Genomic DNA, 15,782 nt, shown 5'->3' with positions numbered 1-15,782 from the left:
GTCACGCAGCTTTTGGAGAGTTCACCTTCAAAGCAGTTCTGACTTTTCTTTCTCCGCCTGCTGCTCCAATTATTCATTCCACTCAGCTGCTTTCAGCCTCGTCTCTGTCCTTTTTCTCAAAATTTTCAGTAGCTGGAGTTACTACTCTTTCATTTATGCTGTCTCATGTACCCAGACTTCCTCCCTCCAGGAAATACTGAGATACGTTTAATTTTGAATTGCACTGTTTCCTCATATGGAAAACAAACTTAGATAAAAATAACCGAACTATATGTTGAAAGATATAAATGATGCTATAAAATGACATACTCTAATGCACTGGTCCTAACTCTATCATGCTATTAATGAGTAACATAGTGGCCTTATCAATACTTTCTGGGAGAGTAACAGATAACCCCAACTGCGGAATCATCCTAATTCTTCACTCCACCACCATTTTTTCACCACCAGCACCTCTGTATTCCCACACCAGCCCAAATTTTAACCATCCCAAACACTGATTCACATAGTGGCTCTACTGGGCCACGCAGGGAAATCAAGGCCCAGAGCAGCCCCCAGCACAAGTCCTACTGCTAGGGCTGTGATGGCAAACACCTCAAGCCACATGGTGCAGTGCATTTTCAGGCAAGTAGGAGAAAACACAGATGCAGTCAGCTGCACCAGTTAACTATGCCTGACACTAGCCCAAGGATGCACATATTCCTCTTCATATTACTTTTGTGCAAACTTTAATGCTATAAAAAGAACAGGCATTAATGCCTCTACGAAGGACAGTGGAAATGCCAGTGACACAGGAGCTGTATCAGGTGCCACTCTATACTCCTCGAGCAGATGAAGAGCACTGGCATCTGTGGGAGATGGTAGTCCATGCTCGGCCACTCTCGGTGGCAGCATCCCAAGGCAGTTTTATCCAGATGCATCCTCTTGATGCAGACCATGCTGTAACAGTGAGCCTCACTCTCTCATCCCATCTTACCCTAAAAGTAAGGATTTGTATCCATGCTCATCACTGCAGCACAAGGCTTTAGGTACAAGTGTCCCACCAGATATGCACGAGTTAAGAGTGCACACACTTCCACCCTGCAGCCCTTTAAGAATGCAGCTGGGCAAAACACCACTTGGGACTCCAATATACTTAAAGTAACTAAGAATCATTAAAAATTTACTTTGGGTAGCTGAAAACTTGCTTTTTATAGAACAGCACATTTCCCGTTGAATAATGCAGTAGCTGCAGCTGTACCACTCTCGCCACCCTCCTCTGAGAATGACCAGCTCAGTACATGACTCCCAACCTTTCCTTCTTGTTGTGTAAGTTCTAGGTAAATCCACTACAAAAGTCGAGGATTAGAGAGTCCTGGCTAGTGTAAATGGTCATGTGCCACACCTGAGGTCAGCACAGCCATGGTGATTTACAGCTATTGAAAGGGCCTGGTCTAGAAAGCACAGAAGCTAAAGTACTGTCCCGAAACCTTGTTTACTGCAGCAGCACAGTCACTAGGTTGCTCCTGTTGCTATTTTGGTTCAGTGTTTCTGTGCTTTAACACAAAAGCAGGCCTCGTAACTCTGCAACAGCCATGTCACTGCTGCCTGGACTAGCATGCCCGCGCTCACCTTGCTGCATCTTCCTCTAGAAGCAGCTTCACGAACTGCCTGGGGATGTGCAGTGACAAAATGCTCTCTGCCATTTGCTCCAGGATTCGCAGGTGGTTTCCGTCCGTCGTGGGGAAGCGATACATCCGGCAAATGGCACCACCAAACACTGAAGGATTAAAACCATGTTATTTAAGTTTCAGTTTCAGTTGAGTCAAGTGGCTTAGATTCATCAACATGCTGCACCCAGTTTAGCAAGGGACCAGGCGAGCTATTCCAAACATGGATATTCTCTTTGAATTTTCACAAGAGAAAAAGCCAAATGCTTTAAAGCACTCATTAGGGAAGAGAACATAGATTCAACATTTTAATTTATTTACATGCTGTGCATTTTCCCCTCATGCACTAACTTGCTGGAAAACTAACCTGTCTTAAAAAAATAAAATAAAACAAAACAATATAAATACTTTCTTCCAATTCTTCACCCCCTAATGATTGCTTAGAAACAGAATCATAGAATCATAGAATCATAGAATGCTTAGGGTTGGAAGGGACCTCTAGAGATCATCTAGTCCAACCCCCCTGCACACACAGGGTCACCTAGAGCACGTGGCACAGGACTGCGTCCCAGCGGGTTTTGAAGATCTCCAGAGAAGGAGACTCCACAACCTCTCTGGGCAGCCTGTTCCAGTGCTCTCTCACCCTCACTGTTAAGAAATTTTTCCTTAACTTCCTGTGGAACTTGCAGAACAGACTTGCAGATTGCACAGAGTTTTTTTCTCCACAGTCTAACTAAAGGAAAAAGATTTCTTCTATATTGCAGATGATAAAATAATTTATTCTTATATAACCTTCCTACAACGTGCTGCTCAATCAGCAGCCTGTTCCAATTCAAACGAAACATCTGTTTAAATATCCTGGGGCCACACACAGACAGCTTTTACTGATGCTGGAAGTATTCTCGTTACAGTCCGTAGCGTCTTACCAGATTTCAACAGTGCATCTTTCCGCAATGAAGCGTATTTGGATCTGATTCCTAAAGATTCTGTTAAACTTTCATCAACTGGCAAAACCATCTGAAAAAAGGAAAAACAAACCACACAGTGAGGACCATATTATATAGACACAAAGGGAATACTAAACAGAAGGCACGTTTAAAATAAATATTCCAAATATGTTTCCTGTGGAAAAAGCTACCACACCCTGAAATAACAAATTCACTCACTCTCTGCAATCTAAAGATGATTATTTATTACTGAAAGATTCTAAATCCTGTAAAAAGTGATCATCCAGCTCTTCAGCTACTTTAAGGAAGCAGAGCTCAAAGAGACTGCACTGGTATCTGTCAGCTACAGTTCTCGCCTGATACAAAGTGCTACCAATCCACGCTGCAAGTGCGATACAAGCGTATGGTTACCACAGATATATTCAGAATAGAAAGTTTACAGAATTAAACATATGTCTAGGCTGACAAAGGATTACACATATCTGATATCAGAAAAATATTTTGCTATCACAATACATGTTCAGTATTCAAATAACATGTACAGTTTAATTAAGAGCTTTTAAGGTTTGTCGTCCTTAAAAATTGCCTACTGAAATTCTGGAAATTCCCCTCTATATTCCCTGATCATCCCCAAAGCAGCTTTGCTTGATCCCCCTTCAATCCATAGGGTTCAGTACCGCATCTTTGTGAAACTGGCTATTCCTTTAGAACTGCACCGGGGCACCCGGCGCCGAGCACAGCAGGCCCATTTCTGATGAAAGCACATCAGGCACCTACAGGCGCACAAGAATTTTCTCCAAGACCCGCAACCCCAAACACGAGCTCCTCTGCAAAATACAGAACTGCTGCACCATCATTTGGCTGCTCTTTGGAGAACTTTTGAGGTTGCAAAGCACTATAGACCCTAAACGCAATTAAAAAAATACTAAGGAGGATAGGAAAGCTGACAGCAGACCTTAGCCAAGTATATTTCGTTGCTGTCAGTAAGTCTGCGCTTTTTGAAGCCAATACAATAGTCATACTCACCCTGCCATTAATTGTATCAGGTGACCTGGTCACCGGAGGCCTTTGGTCAGATTTTTCCTCCATTTGCCATCCAATAACTGTAATGTTACCTACACGGTCACTTTCAGCAGACCTGCAACAAACACTCTGCGTTGAAATTTTTTTGGAGGTGGACCTGTTTATCAACAAGGGAACACTTATAAAAGGCTTTTTGACCTATGCACTTAACGAACATTTTACATAGGAAGCTTTTCAACCTCCTTTTACACATTCTTATATTCTACCGCTAGAAAAACACTCCCCTCACTTTGTAAATGCACCGCACAGGCCTCCTAGCTGCAAGCAACCTAAAGGCATGTGCGTGTGCCAGTACTGCTGTAACACTGGAGAGAGGCCAGTCGTTACAGCCGGGCCGTCGCAGGCAAAACCAGCTTCAACATTAACAGGGAGCACGTCACTGGACGCAGGCATGTGGCGGGGAATGCTCCAAACTGAATGTTTTCACTCTCTAGCAGTGCAGAAGCTGCTGGAGTAAAAACTAAACCCGGAAGGGCCTCGTTCTCAGCCCTCCCGCTAGGAGCTGGGATGGGAGACAGGTGAACAGCTGATCACCTCTGTATCCACATCCACGACATGTCACTGCTTATTCTGTCTCACCCATGACAGAGACTAACTTTGACAAAGACCTTATGTTATTACTTAAAAATAGGCTTTAAATGGCATTTTAAGATTGCTGTCTACATTTAAAAATACGTAGGGAGAACTCAGACAAACATAAGTAAATCCCTGGAACAAACAGTACTGGAGAGGCAAAACAAATACGCGCACAAGACTGCAAGAAAAGGTCTATATATTAAAGATACGAAGCATGTATAAGACATTAAGACTTAATATATTAAGACATTGCTTCTCATCCAGTTTATGCATTTGATGGGTAATGTAACAGAGGAAAGATGTGCATGGATTCACACACTTTGCTCTAATAATCACACATATTTGGTATCAAAACAATGGCTTTATTAAAGCCCATTTCCAACTTAGCCATGAAAGAATAACTTCTAACAGAGCAATCATGTCTAATCCAGGACTAGGGAAGTCCTGCCATCATGCTTCTCTCCCTTCTCATCTCCCTCAAAAAAAAAAGCTCTGCTCTTCTTCACAGCTATGACTAATTAAGCCTATTTTACCCATCATCAGTATCATACTTTTGATGTCTTTTCTAAGTTATTTAACACGCTTCCCACTGTTAAAATCTGCTAATTCTTTCTTTACAACATACTAGGGAAAAGGCACAAACTTCACCCGTGTCTCCTTTCAGCTCCCAAAGCTTTGTCTGTGCTGTGGCTGGCTGTGCCCAGAGTTTACATGTTCCTGCACGTTCTCCCACAGTCACTATTTGAGTGGTGATTCCACAGGTGCCACGAACACGCTGTCATCATGCTTCTCCCCTCCAACTGATTCCCCCTTACCTTTTGTGATGAGGAATCCTGTTCTACACATTACTGCAATGTGTGTTTACACACCACAGTTCCCTTTTCTTAATCTCACTTCGCTTTCTTCAAAGTTAGCTGACCTAACTTTGCCCTGCATTGGATTCCATGTGTGATCTCTATGACTAGACCTTGAGGACAAATACTAAATTTATATTCTCCCGATCTCATTTCTCCCTGAGTCATACTGTTTCCACTAAAGCTTCCAATACGAATTAAATTAGAAAATTATATCAGCCAACGTGGCTACAAGACATCTCTTCCTATTCCTAGCGCATTATATTAATAAATACATTTAGCAACACGCAGGTGTTGGAATTGTAAATAGAACCTAGATTTCTCTGTCCAGTTAAGATATCTCACATAGCTAAACATCTGTTTTGAAAGGGTTCGGTTTCTCTCTCTGAGGCTGTTTATGTCTCAGCATAATTATTTTTTTGCCACTCTCCACAGATACAAACACTGAGAAGACAAAGTGAACAAAACCAAAATTGGTTTTGCCAATACTTTCTTGACATGTAGAAGTAGAACCAACATCTAACAAATCTTAAGAGACTTCCATGTCTTAGGTCTGAAAGTCTATGACCATGTTGGAAAAAGTCCCATTCTACATGTTTAATTACCATGTAATACAAAACCTGTTTTCCTTTAATAGTGACCTAGAACTTCAAAATGAAAAAAAGAAAAAGGGTTTTATCACTTCTCAAGGACAATTTTCATTGTATTTTAAGTTCATTTTCAGGAACTAAGTTTTTAATTTCTAAACATAATAGGAGAACATTACAAACCTTAGTGTTAAGTGCAACCTGTGATTCCTCTCCTGAAGAAGTTCTTTTACAGTGAACGTCCCAGAACCCAATAAATACATCTGGAAAAAAAGACGAGTATCTGAACTGTAATTTTTTACCTTTGCAAGGCACAAAGTCCTTGTCCATAGCGCAAAAGTCTAAAATACAATTACTATGCACAGAAATATGAGGACAAAAATGTAAGCGCATATGCCAATATATAACTAATTAAAACCTTTCTAAATTGAATTAATTCAATAATTTATTAAAAACTCCTTTCCATACGAGGACAATTTATCCCTTTTTATCCCCAAAAATAATCCCTTCTCTTTCTTTAGTATTGAAAGCAAGACACCTCTCAAAATACACAAGTCAAAGCACACTGACATGGGAAAATTGATAGCAATAGCAGAATGGGCCTCAAACAGCCTAGGTAAAGACGGATGTGGAGCTGCTGGAGAGAGTCCAGCGCAGGGCTACAAGGATGATCAGGGGCCTGGAACATCTGCCCTATGAGGAGAGGCTGAGGGAGCTGGGCCTGTTCAGCCTGGAGAAGAGAAGGCTGAGAGGGGATCTGATCAGTGTCTGTAAGTACCTCAAGGGAGGGAGTGAGGAGGATGGTGCTGGCCTCTTTTCAGTGGTGGCCACCGACAGAACTAGAGGTAATGGCCACAAACTGAAGCGCCAAAAGTTCCACAGGAACTTAAGCAAAAAATTCTTTCCTGTGAGGGTGACAGAGCGCTGGAAGAGGCTGCCCAGGGAGGTTGTGGAGTCTCCTTCTCTGGAGATCTTCAAAACCCGCTTGGACGCAGCCCTGTGCCACGTGCTCTAGGTGACCCTGCGTGTGCAGGGGGGTTGGACTAGATGACCTCTAGAGGTCCCTTCCAACCTTAAGCATTCTATGATTCTATGAAATGCTTTGTTTTCACTCCCTGACCCAAATGTGGCTCCCTTGAGAGGAACACAGCCCCTTGGGAAGTATTCCTTTTTCCCCAGAGCCTCCCCCTGAAGCACTCTACAAGCAGGGACAAGGCTGTGGTCCCTGAAGAACCTGAGTCTTCATGAGCAAGCAGGCGCTTGGGGCCACAATCAGCACTGGGGCCAAAAGCCACAATGCCTGGGAAGGCAACAGAAGGCAAAATACTCACTGTTCCCTGAGATCTGTCCTTCACGTCATACACGGAGAGCTTGATTTGCGTCATTTGATTGATAAGAGAGTCTTGGAAAAAGGCAATGCTGCTTAGAAATATAGGATTGCTTGTTCCCTATAATCATAAACAAAAAAGATAAAAAATATAATGCAATGTGATGCTGATTAGGAAGAAGTACTTCTTGCGTTAGCTTCCGTTTTCAATCTAATCTGTCCGTATCTGACCACTTACCTCAATAATTTCTGTCTGTGCATGCTTTGTCCAGAACGCCTGAGGAGGTGTAGTTACACTCACTGCTACAAAACTATTTGGTTTTCGATCTAGCGACGGAGTTAGCAGCTCACTGCAAGCTTTAGGTATGGAAGAGATAAATAAAATTTAGATTTGTGGTCTTTTTAATAATACTGTAAAGCTCAATCATTTTTGTAAAGGCATATTACATACCCTGAGCAATACCACCACAAAGTGCCTAATATTCCCTCTAACGCCACAAGATAACAGTGCAAATCCTTCACTTTTCTGCATGAGAACAGTACATGTGTGTAATTAGATAGTCTCACTCCCAGCTCATTACAAGTGGATGTAATTTAAACTTGTTCTCCTCTTCATGCATTACCCCAACCCCAGGCTCATTAACAGTCATGCCATTACAGTTCATGCCAGCTTCCACCGGAATCCTGGGAGCATGGCTGCGCTGATCTGAAGTCACACTCCATTAAGCCCATTACCAAATGGTATTTTGCCACAGAGAACCAACGGATTTGCTTGAATGTTGATCAAGAGGCACTGCTCTGAGGAGAACTAGCGGTAATTGCAAAAGGGCACTAATTTATTTCCTCCAAAATGATAATATGACTTTAAGTGCTGGGAAGAGAGTTCAGTTGAGTAGGAAATGACTACCAAAAAATCCAGTGAGCAATTCCACATAATTACATTACATTGCAGAGCTAAATTTTATCTAGTTAGAAACAGGTAACTACAGCTACTGTGCTCCAAGTTTGCTTTAGATGGGCAAACAAAATGTTTAGATGTCCACAGAACAGCTCTGCAGTTCCATGTGTGTGTTTTGAGTTTACCTGAAGGTAGATAAAATTCAGCTCTGAGGAATTCCAGTTGATATCATTATTCATAACACAATTACATACCTCTGAGACAGATTTCTAGTTTTCATTTCAAACATACTATCAGAGCATTCATTCCCAAATATTACCCTGATATTTGTGCAAGAAAACCAAGCTGCAATTGAATATGTGCAGTTTTCATTGGGAAAATGTTTTTCACGAATTCTTCAAGTGATACACTAGTGTCTTGGTCCATATTTAACCATTCCAGAAATCAGGACACTTCTGCATCTCACATTAATCACTTGACAGCAAAGACCAAATAAAAGAAGACACATGCAATATTTGATAACTCTAGAAAGTATTCTGCCCTAAAATAGTGTTTCCAGTAAATCTTCACTTTGTTTGGACCTGAACTGTTGATACACTGAGACTGAAGTCTCGGTTTCATTTTGCTTTCACATAAGCATAATAAACATTTAAATGTAACATGCATGTAAAAAACATTTTACATTTTGGAGGGCAAATATTTTAAATACAGACTTTTTGAAGTATCACAAAACTAAACTCATTTACTGAAAGATACTGTATTAAAATATACATTTATAGGCAGTGATAAAACTACTGTGCTGTATTTCCATAAAAATCAAAATTTCAATTCTGACTGTGGAATGTATTTCAGTATAAACAATTAAAAAATAGACACATATACTCCATAGCACACAGCATCAAAATTAGGATAGTTTTAAGTAATCCTAAAAACCTCTAAACCTACCTAAACTGAACTCTAAAATCGGCTCATCTGGATCCTGAATGTTTCCTGTAAATCAGAAAGTTAAAACAAGATTACCAACCACCGCTGTCATCCAAATCTTTCCCAGTAGTCAAGGTCATACAAGGGAAGCAATTATATTTTACAGAAAATAGGAATATTATAATTCAATGAATCATGAATAACATTTAAAATATTTATTAGCTAATCTTCAGTATCTAAAAAATGACCTGAAAAATCTGACACGATCTCATTTAACAAAACACATCATGACAACCACTGAAATATGCAAAATTCCACAAAATTATATGGACTGTAGGAACAAGGAATCCCAAATCTTAGCAGAAGACAATAGGATTAAAGCTATTTAGTGTCTAGCCACTATTATTAAATTAAACACATTTTCTCTGTAATCAGTGAACAGGGAGAAGTTTGAAAGTATTTGTCTTGCTCGCTAATTAGAGAAAGCCTCCAGTGGTTATAATCCTAATTTACTCATCAATAAAGACAAAGGAAAGTAATCTCAGTTTCCCAATTCTCCTGAAAATTGTACCCAATGTCATACGAGGAGGTTGCCAAGACTCTCCCTTAGCAACCTTGACATTCATCTGTTATTTTTCCTCCTATTGCTCTGACTGGTCTATTGACAATGCAGGGACTTTTTACAACACTGCGGGGGTAATTCCTTTATCCCATTCCCTCCAAATAACCATGTGCACCTAAACCTCCTGGCAACGGAAAGAAGGAACTTCAGGAAGTGTAAAGGAGACACTGCAGAGGGAGCACAGGGAGGAGCGGAGCCGCAGCTGGCCCCACGGCCCGTACCTGCCAAGGAGAGGCCCAGCATGTCCGAGGCGATGTCGATGGTGGAGGCCCGTTGCACCGTGCGGGATTTGGCGCCGTGGCGGGGGCTGTGCTCCCTCGCTGTCATTTTGTCATGAAGATCCCCTCCGTTCCTGCTGCCAGGCCTCAGGGCCGCTGGTCTCGCGGGGGATCAGAGTGCAGCAGGTTGTCTCCAGTTCCTCTGCCACCGCCCAGGCAGGCAGAATGAGGGCAAAAACACACGCCGCAATTTTAGGCCACGCTCATAGCAGCAGCAAATCTACAGCCACACTATTGCCTCAGGCCGTTCAAATAAAATGCTCAAGGCAGATCTAATGCCCGCTAACTCAGCTGGCACGAACACGGCATCTGCAAGTGGCTGATGCCTGTGCCACACGCATGAAAAGCTTTTTGGTCAGACGACCGGCGCTGAGAGGGACTCATTAGCAGAGCAGCTGCTTTCTCCCTGCTTTGTCTAAGTTATTAAATCACCCTTAATGAAGTTTGCTGGGTTTTGTTGTCCTTGGGGAGCACAAGCAAATCTGTCTGCCTGCAGAGGCTGGACACCAGAGAAAGACAAAGGGACAATGGGGCGGCAGAGCATGGAACAAAAAGGCAGGAAATGTTGTTAGCGTCAGCGACGTCTTTCTGGACTCCACTGCCATGAGGAAGGGATGTGAAAACTATAAATAAAACTTGCTGGGCCAGAGTGAGGCTGAAGTTCTGGGACAGCAGTATAAAGAAAAGAGTTGGGGTCTGGCTGCCGATGCGGCGCATGGAGCCACATTGGCGCTTCTCCCTCGCCCTGTGTGTTACTGGTGAATGCAGGTACATGAAGGATCTTCTTCCCCTCCAGGTGCCTATAATGGCAGATGTTGTGCCAGGGAACAAACGTGCAAACATGTCATTTCTCTGCTAAATTTGGTGAAATGTGGTGCGCTCGGTTTGGCTGAGGCATTTGAATGTTCCGTCCATGTGGCACATCAACATTGCAGTTAGAAAGGGTCTGTGTTCACTTCATAGTGTTATGACTAACTCTGTTCATTTAGGAAGTGAGAGGAGCAGAACGTAAAAAACTGAAAAAGCATTACAGTGACCAATGCCTCCACTGCAGCCCCTCATTCACGCTACCAGGCATCTCAACCACACCACATTATGAGAAGATTTCTCTTGTTCTTCTTAAGCTGAGCCACCTAGCAATGAGCAAGATGCGTTCTGCTTAAATACAGCACCTACCTTCTACCTATAACTTAGGCAGAAACTTTAGGTAGGACGGAAGTTACCCAGAGAAACCTGATCTACCTAAGTCAATCATCTAAATTTAAGTTAGATCCTCCCTCTGGACAATTTGAAAAGGATTGACCTGTCTCCAGTGACTCTGCAGGGAACTTGAGACCCTTCTAAAACAGGACTGCTTCACTGGAAATCTAAAATTTAGATGCAAGTTAAAGCTTGAAGACAAATTAATGTATTGAACACAACCCTGGCCACTTAACATGAGCTTAAGAACGGAGTTTTAAACTTGGAGCTCCTGCTAAGGAGGAAGGATGTGGGCCCTGTCCAGCAGGGAATGGAAGCAGCAGAAACTGAGAGCCCTGAACATCCTGACCTGCCAAAGCTTTGTGATTCACTGACAGCAGGCACCGTGACACTCTGCTTACAGACGTAATATGTCATGGCAGCCAGCGACTAAAGCAGGCAGGTTTCACACAGAATCACTCAATAGTTGACACTGGAAGGCACCTCTGGGAATCATCTTGTCCAACCCTCCTGCTCCACGCAGGGGCAGCTAGAGCAGGTCACTCGGGGCCATGTCCCATCGGGCTTTGAAGAACTCTAAGGATAGTGACTCCACAACCCCTCTGGGCAACCTGGTTGTTCCAGAGTTTACCAGCTCTCACCATATACACTTGGACTCAAGGATCTTGAAGGGCTTTCTAACCATAATGATTCTATATGACTCTGCTTTTTTTTTTTTTTTCCTGGTTAAGTGTTTAGTGAACCATCAGCCTTCCTGGAACGGTTCTGAACCTCTAAAATTTGGTCAATTAAAACTTGTATTGAAACTCTACCAGTTTTCAAGTCCTTCCATTCTCCTGACTTTTCTTTTCCTCCTTGGAACAATAGCTTTTACTCAGTTGCTTCATTCTGTAATGCTCATACTAAATGTTCATTAAGCTAGAGTTTTTAATGAAACAGAACTCTTACAAAATGTACTTGTGGAGATTGAGGCAGAATGTCCTCCTTCCTGATTGTATAAACAATCTAACAGAGAATGACTAACACCTTCTCATAGCTCCAGGTCAGAAAGCAGATAGGTGAGACAATCTGCTCATTTTCTAGCCAAGATTTCTGTAGTTGCTGACCCCCTTAGAAAGGATCGGTCCTGGAGGAGCTAAAATGGGGACATACATTCAGTTTTAAAACTACTCTTAATTAAATGTTACTCCTTGTTACTCCTTGTTTCTTCAAATGCTCATATAAACTGCAATATTATTATTCTCACCCAGTGACACATTTTCAATTTCCCTGCAGTATCTCATACTTACAGAGGGCTCTTCTCCTCTTGTGTGGATGGATTTTGCATTTCATAACATCAGTTAAGTCCACATCTAAAAATGAACAAAATAAGCAGTGTAAGTAATTGATCTTTTCTAGAGCTTAACCGGAGTACTCGGAAAGTCTCTTCTAAAGGCACTAACTCCTCAGATCAGCTGTAAATTTCACTTGTGATTACTAGCTCTCATATTAAAAGTTTACTGAAAACTAAGCACAACACCACTGGCAAACAGAGGATGAAGTGATATTCAGGTGGACCCTGCCCAGCACTAGGCCTCGCAACAGCTAACACAGCAGAAACACACACAAAGATAAGATTATGAAGCAGAGGATTGGTTTCAGGTCAGCATGTGGTGAGTGGGTGAAATGGCAGTCAGAAACATATGCTAAAATGTTTAGAGCAAGGCTTGTCGCTATTAAGGGAATGTATATGGCATGAGTTAGGTAGCATTTGTTACTACACTTGCTTTCCTATAGGTAAGCTTGGAATCAAAGCCACAATTTCACAATTTTGCTGTTTGAAAGAGTTATAGCTGCTGCGGTCAGGAGAAAAGGGCATGCAGAGCCAAAACACAAGTCCAGAAGATTGGGATCTGGGGCTGCTTCTCCACTGAGTGAAATTGCTAGGCCACGCAGGCTTCTAATGACACCTAGCAGTGAGCATAATGGAAGAAAAGTAAATTATCTAGCAGTATAGTACAGGACAACTGCAGGTTTGTATTTGTTAGTGATACCATCTAACTCAAGCACATTTACTCATAGGATTTGCCTATGTACGGGATGCAGATGCCCAACCTAAGCTTTTTGATTCCATTGCCTGCCCCATCAATCACCCAGGATTGCTCAAGACTACAGGTCTGAGTCCTTACTGCTTACAGAAAGGGGTTCATCTCACTCAAAACTGTGTGGGAGGCAGGGATCTGATCTCAGCTCATCACCCAGCTTCTGTCTACAGTCAGTGGCAAGACACAAGCACCTCCGGAGAATGAATCACCCCTTCACCTAATGTGGGTAGGATGAATCATCCCCAAAAGACACCCCTTCCTCTCACTGTAAAGAGAATTTAGATGACTAGCTTAGGGCAGATGCTGGAGCTGGGCAAAATGACAGATCCCACAGCTGTCACACTTGGGCAGTGATGTTTTCCCTCCACTCACCGCAGCCTGTTTGACATGCCCAAATGACAGGTGCTCTGATCATTCTCTCAAACTAAAATGCTTTTTTTTTTTTTTTCACACAGAATCACAAGATGGTTGAGGTAAAGCACATGGCACAGGGTGGCATCCAGGTGGGTTTGGAAGATCTCCAGAGAAGGAGACTCCACAATCTCTCTGGGCAGCCTGTTCCAGGGCTCTGTCACCCCCACAGTAAAGAAGTTCTTCCTCACATGGAGATGGAACTTCCTGTGTCTCAACTTGCACCCGTGACCCCTTGTCCTGCCACTGACCACCACCGAGAAGAGTTTGACCCCATCCTCCCTACATTCACCCCTCAGCTACTTGTACATGTTGATCAGATCTTCTTTCAGTCTTCTCTTCTTTAGGCTAAACAGGCCCAGTTCACTTAGTCTTTCCTCATAAAAACACAACTTTTCAAAATATTTATGTCTCCAGTAGACAAGCAAAATATGGCCTACAATTAAAATGAAGAAAATGAGCACAACTGCCATAGTTTTGCAATCGTGTTTTTAACAGAGATCCATGGAAGCACGATTCCTTCCAACCTGAAGGTAGTGCAAACACACCAGTCTCCTCACAGAGCACTTAAACAAGCATCATTCAGCAGGCTCAAAGGCTGATGTAATTCAGTCATCACATCCAGGCAAACTCAACCTTGAATACAGCACGATGCACTTAGTAAGGACAAAGCTGCTGGTTACACCTAACACTACAGAGAGTGGATGCTGAAATATGTGCAGCCTTCTCCCTCAAGTACTTTTGGTGCAAGCAGAGGTTTCAACTGTGGCTTCCGCAGCAGTGCTGTTGACCCCAATACCAGTAACTTCTCGCCTCTGTTACACACGAAAGCCTGTTACCAGCCTTCTGGGCTATTATGCAGACAGTTATTTGCTGCTTCCGCTAGTGGAAATGCACGGGGCACCAAAGAAACAATCTTCACCAAATGCCCTTTTGGGCAGGCTACCTTCAGTACTGGCTACTGGCCATGGGAAAGACACCACTCGCTCAGCTGTACAGCCCCACATCCTGTGTGCTCAGCACTTTCATACACTTGGTCTCGCTCTGGTTGCCTGAAAGATCTCGAGCAAAAATGATTAGCATCTCTGGGTCCCCAAATGACTTATTCCAAGAGGAGTCTAATATTCTCCTTTTCTTCACTTCTGCTCTGGCAAAGTGTTCGTTTCCCTTCTTAATAAAAAAAATCTCCTACTACCCTTGGAAACAAAAGTTGTCAGCTGAGCTCAAACCTTCCTCCACCCTAACACCTACTTTCTGACAAACATTGCAAAACTAGAGGAAAGTATTTTTTTCCTAATTCAAACATCATGAGGCAGGAGGAAGAAGTCACCACAGCTAACATCAAAACCAAAATCCACTTTGAGACTCTACTTTTCTATGGCCATATCCTTCTGGGCTTAGGGCACTTGGCCTGGTACAGAAGCATGCTGAGTAGAAAATGGAACAGCAGGAGGATGCTAAACACTACTGCTACACCTCCATGAAGATAATAACATAAAATAATAGAGGAAGAGAACACCTCATTGCTTATTTAATGTTCTGAAAATAAATGTCTAATGATGCAATCCTGGTAAAAGTTTTCCATGATTTCCATTATCTCCAAGAGCGAGTAAAGAAACAGCTGTGCAAAACTGTCTGAACTGCAGTGAGTTTTACAACTCTCTGGACTTCTGAAGCGCCTTTGCTTTCACAGTACCAAGTCAGATTACAACTCCATCTGCAGTACAGTCTTTTTTTAAGACATCAAAAGGGAACTTTCAGGCAGTTGGATTCTTCAGATAAAATCTTAGAGAAAAGGTTCTTTTACACAGGTTTAGAACATATATTGCTCCAGCAATACACAGAGTGACCAAGAAGGTAAAAATGAATAAAGCCTGAAACAGTATGCATTTTCTCATTAACTGTATCACACTCATCTTTAACATATTTATAATTTTTTTTTTCCTTTTTAACCTCAAACGGAAACACAGGGTTTGCCATGCTGGCTTCTAGTACGTCCAGCATCCCATCTCCCACTGCTGTTGCAAAGGCAGGTGCCTTTGGAACAAGGAACTCCATGTGCCTGCTGCAGGGACGGAGCTGAAGGTCTGGATCACTCTCTGTCACCTGCAGCTTGAGAACTGGGCAAATCAGCTCAAGGACAGCAGCTCCCAGCAACACCCTTCTAAGACTGATGCCAATTAAGAGCCATTTTCTACGGTCTCTTGACTACTTAGTTCTTCTGTCTCAGTTAGTCACGGGCTGCGTGTCCTGGATGTGAGAGAGTTCTCAACAGCAGGAAAAGTCCAGGCCACAAGTGTGACACGTTGGGTCACACTCTCCTTTTCCAGATGAGCTTGCAG

At 42.6% G+C, this 15,782-nt stretch overlaps 1 protein-coding gene across 9 annotated transcripts in view; it reads right to left on the bottom strand.

Moving 5' to 3' along the window:
• Positions 1-9,839, bottom strand: part of INPP4A (inositol polyphosphate-4-phosphatase type I A) — a 52,715-nt gene extending 42,876 nt beyond the window's left edge. For 5 of the 9 annotated variants that reach the window (XM_088521438.1, XM_088521643.1, XM_088521509.1 and 2 more), the window contains exons 1-8: positions 9,689-9,839; positions 8,867-8,911; positions 7,262-7,380; positions 7,028-7,144; positions 5,880-5,959; positions 3,623-3,776; positions 2,576-2,666; positions 1,612-1,759 (exon numbers count right to left, since the gene is read on the bottom strand). In XM_088521438.1, coding sequence (XP_088377564.1) covers positions 1,612-1,759; positions 2,576-2,666; positions 3,623-3,776; positions 5,880-5,959; positions 7,028-7,144; positions 7,262-7,380; positions 8,867-8,911; positions 9,689-9,794 — 860 coding nt within the window. In that variant the 5' untranslated portion in view covers positions 9,795-9,839. The remainder of the gene's footprint in view (positions 1-1,611; positions 1,760-2,575; positions 2,667-3,622; positions 3,777-5,879; positions 5,960-7,027; positions 7,145-7,261; positions 7,381-8,866; positions 8,912-9,688) is intronic. The other 4 variants (XM_088521699.1, XM_088521572.1, XM_088521762.1 and 1 more) reach the window with 1 other exon arrangement.
• Between the last annotated feature and the right edge of the window lie 5,943 nt (positions 9,840-15,782).

Source organism: Tinamus guttatus, unplaced genomic scaffold, assembly GCF_059628265.1.
Source record: "Tinamus guttatus ecotype Peru unplaced genomic scaffold, ASM5962826v1 Tinamus_guttatus_pri_ptg000002l, whole genome shotgun sequence".
Classification (NCBI taxonomy): domain Eukaryota; kingdom Metazoa; phylum Chordata; class Aves; order Tinamiformes; family Tinamidae; genus Tinamus; species Tinamus guttatus.
This window is presented reverse-complemented; position numbering and strand designations above follow the sequence as displayed.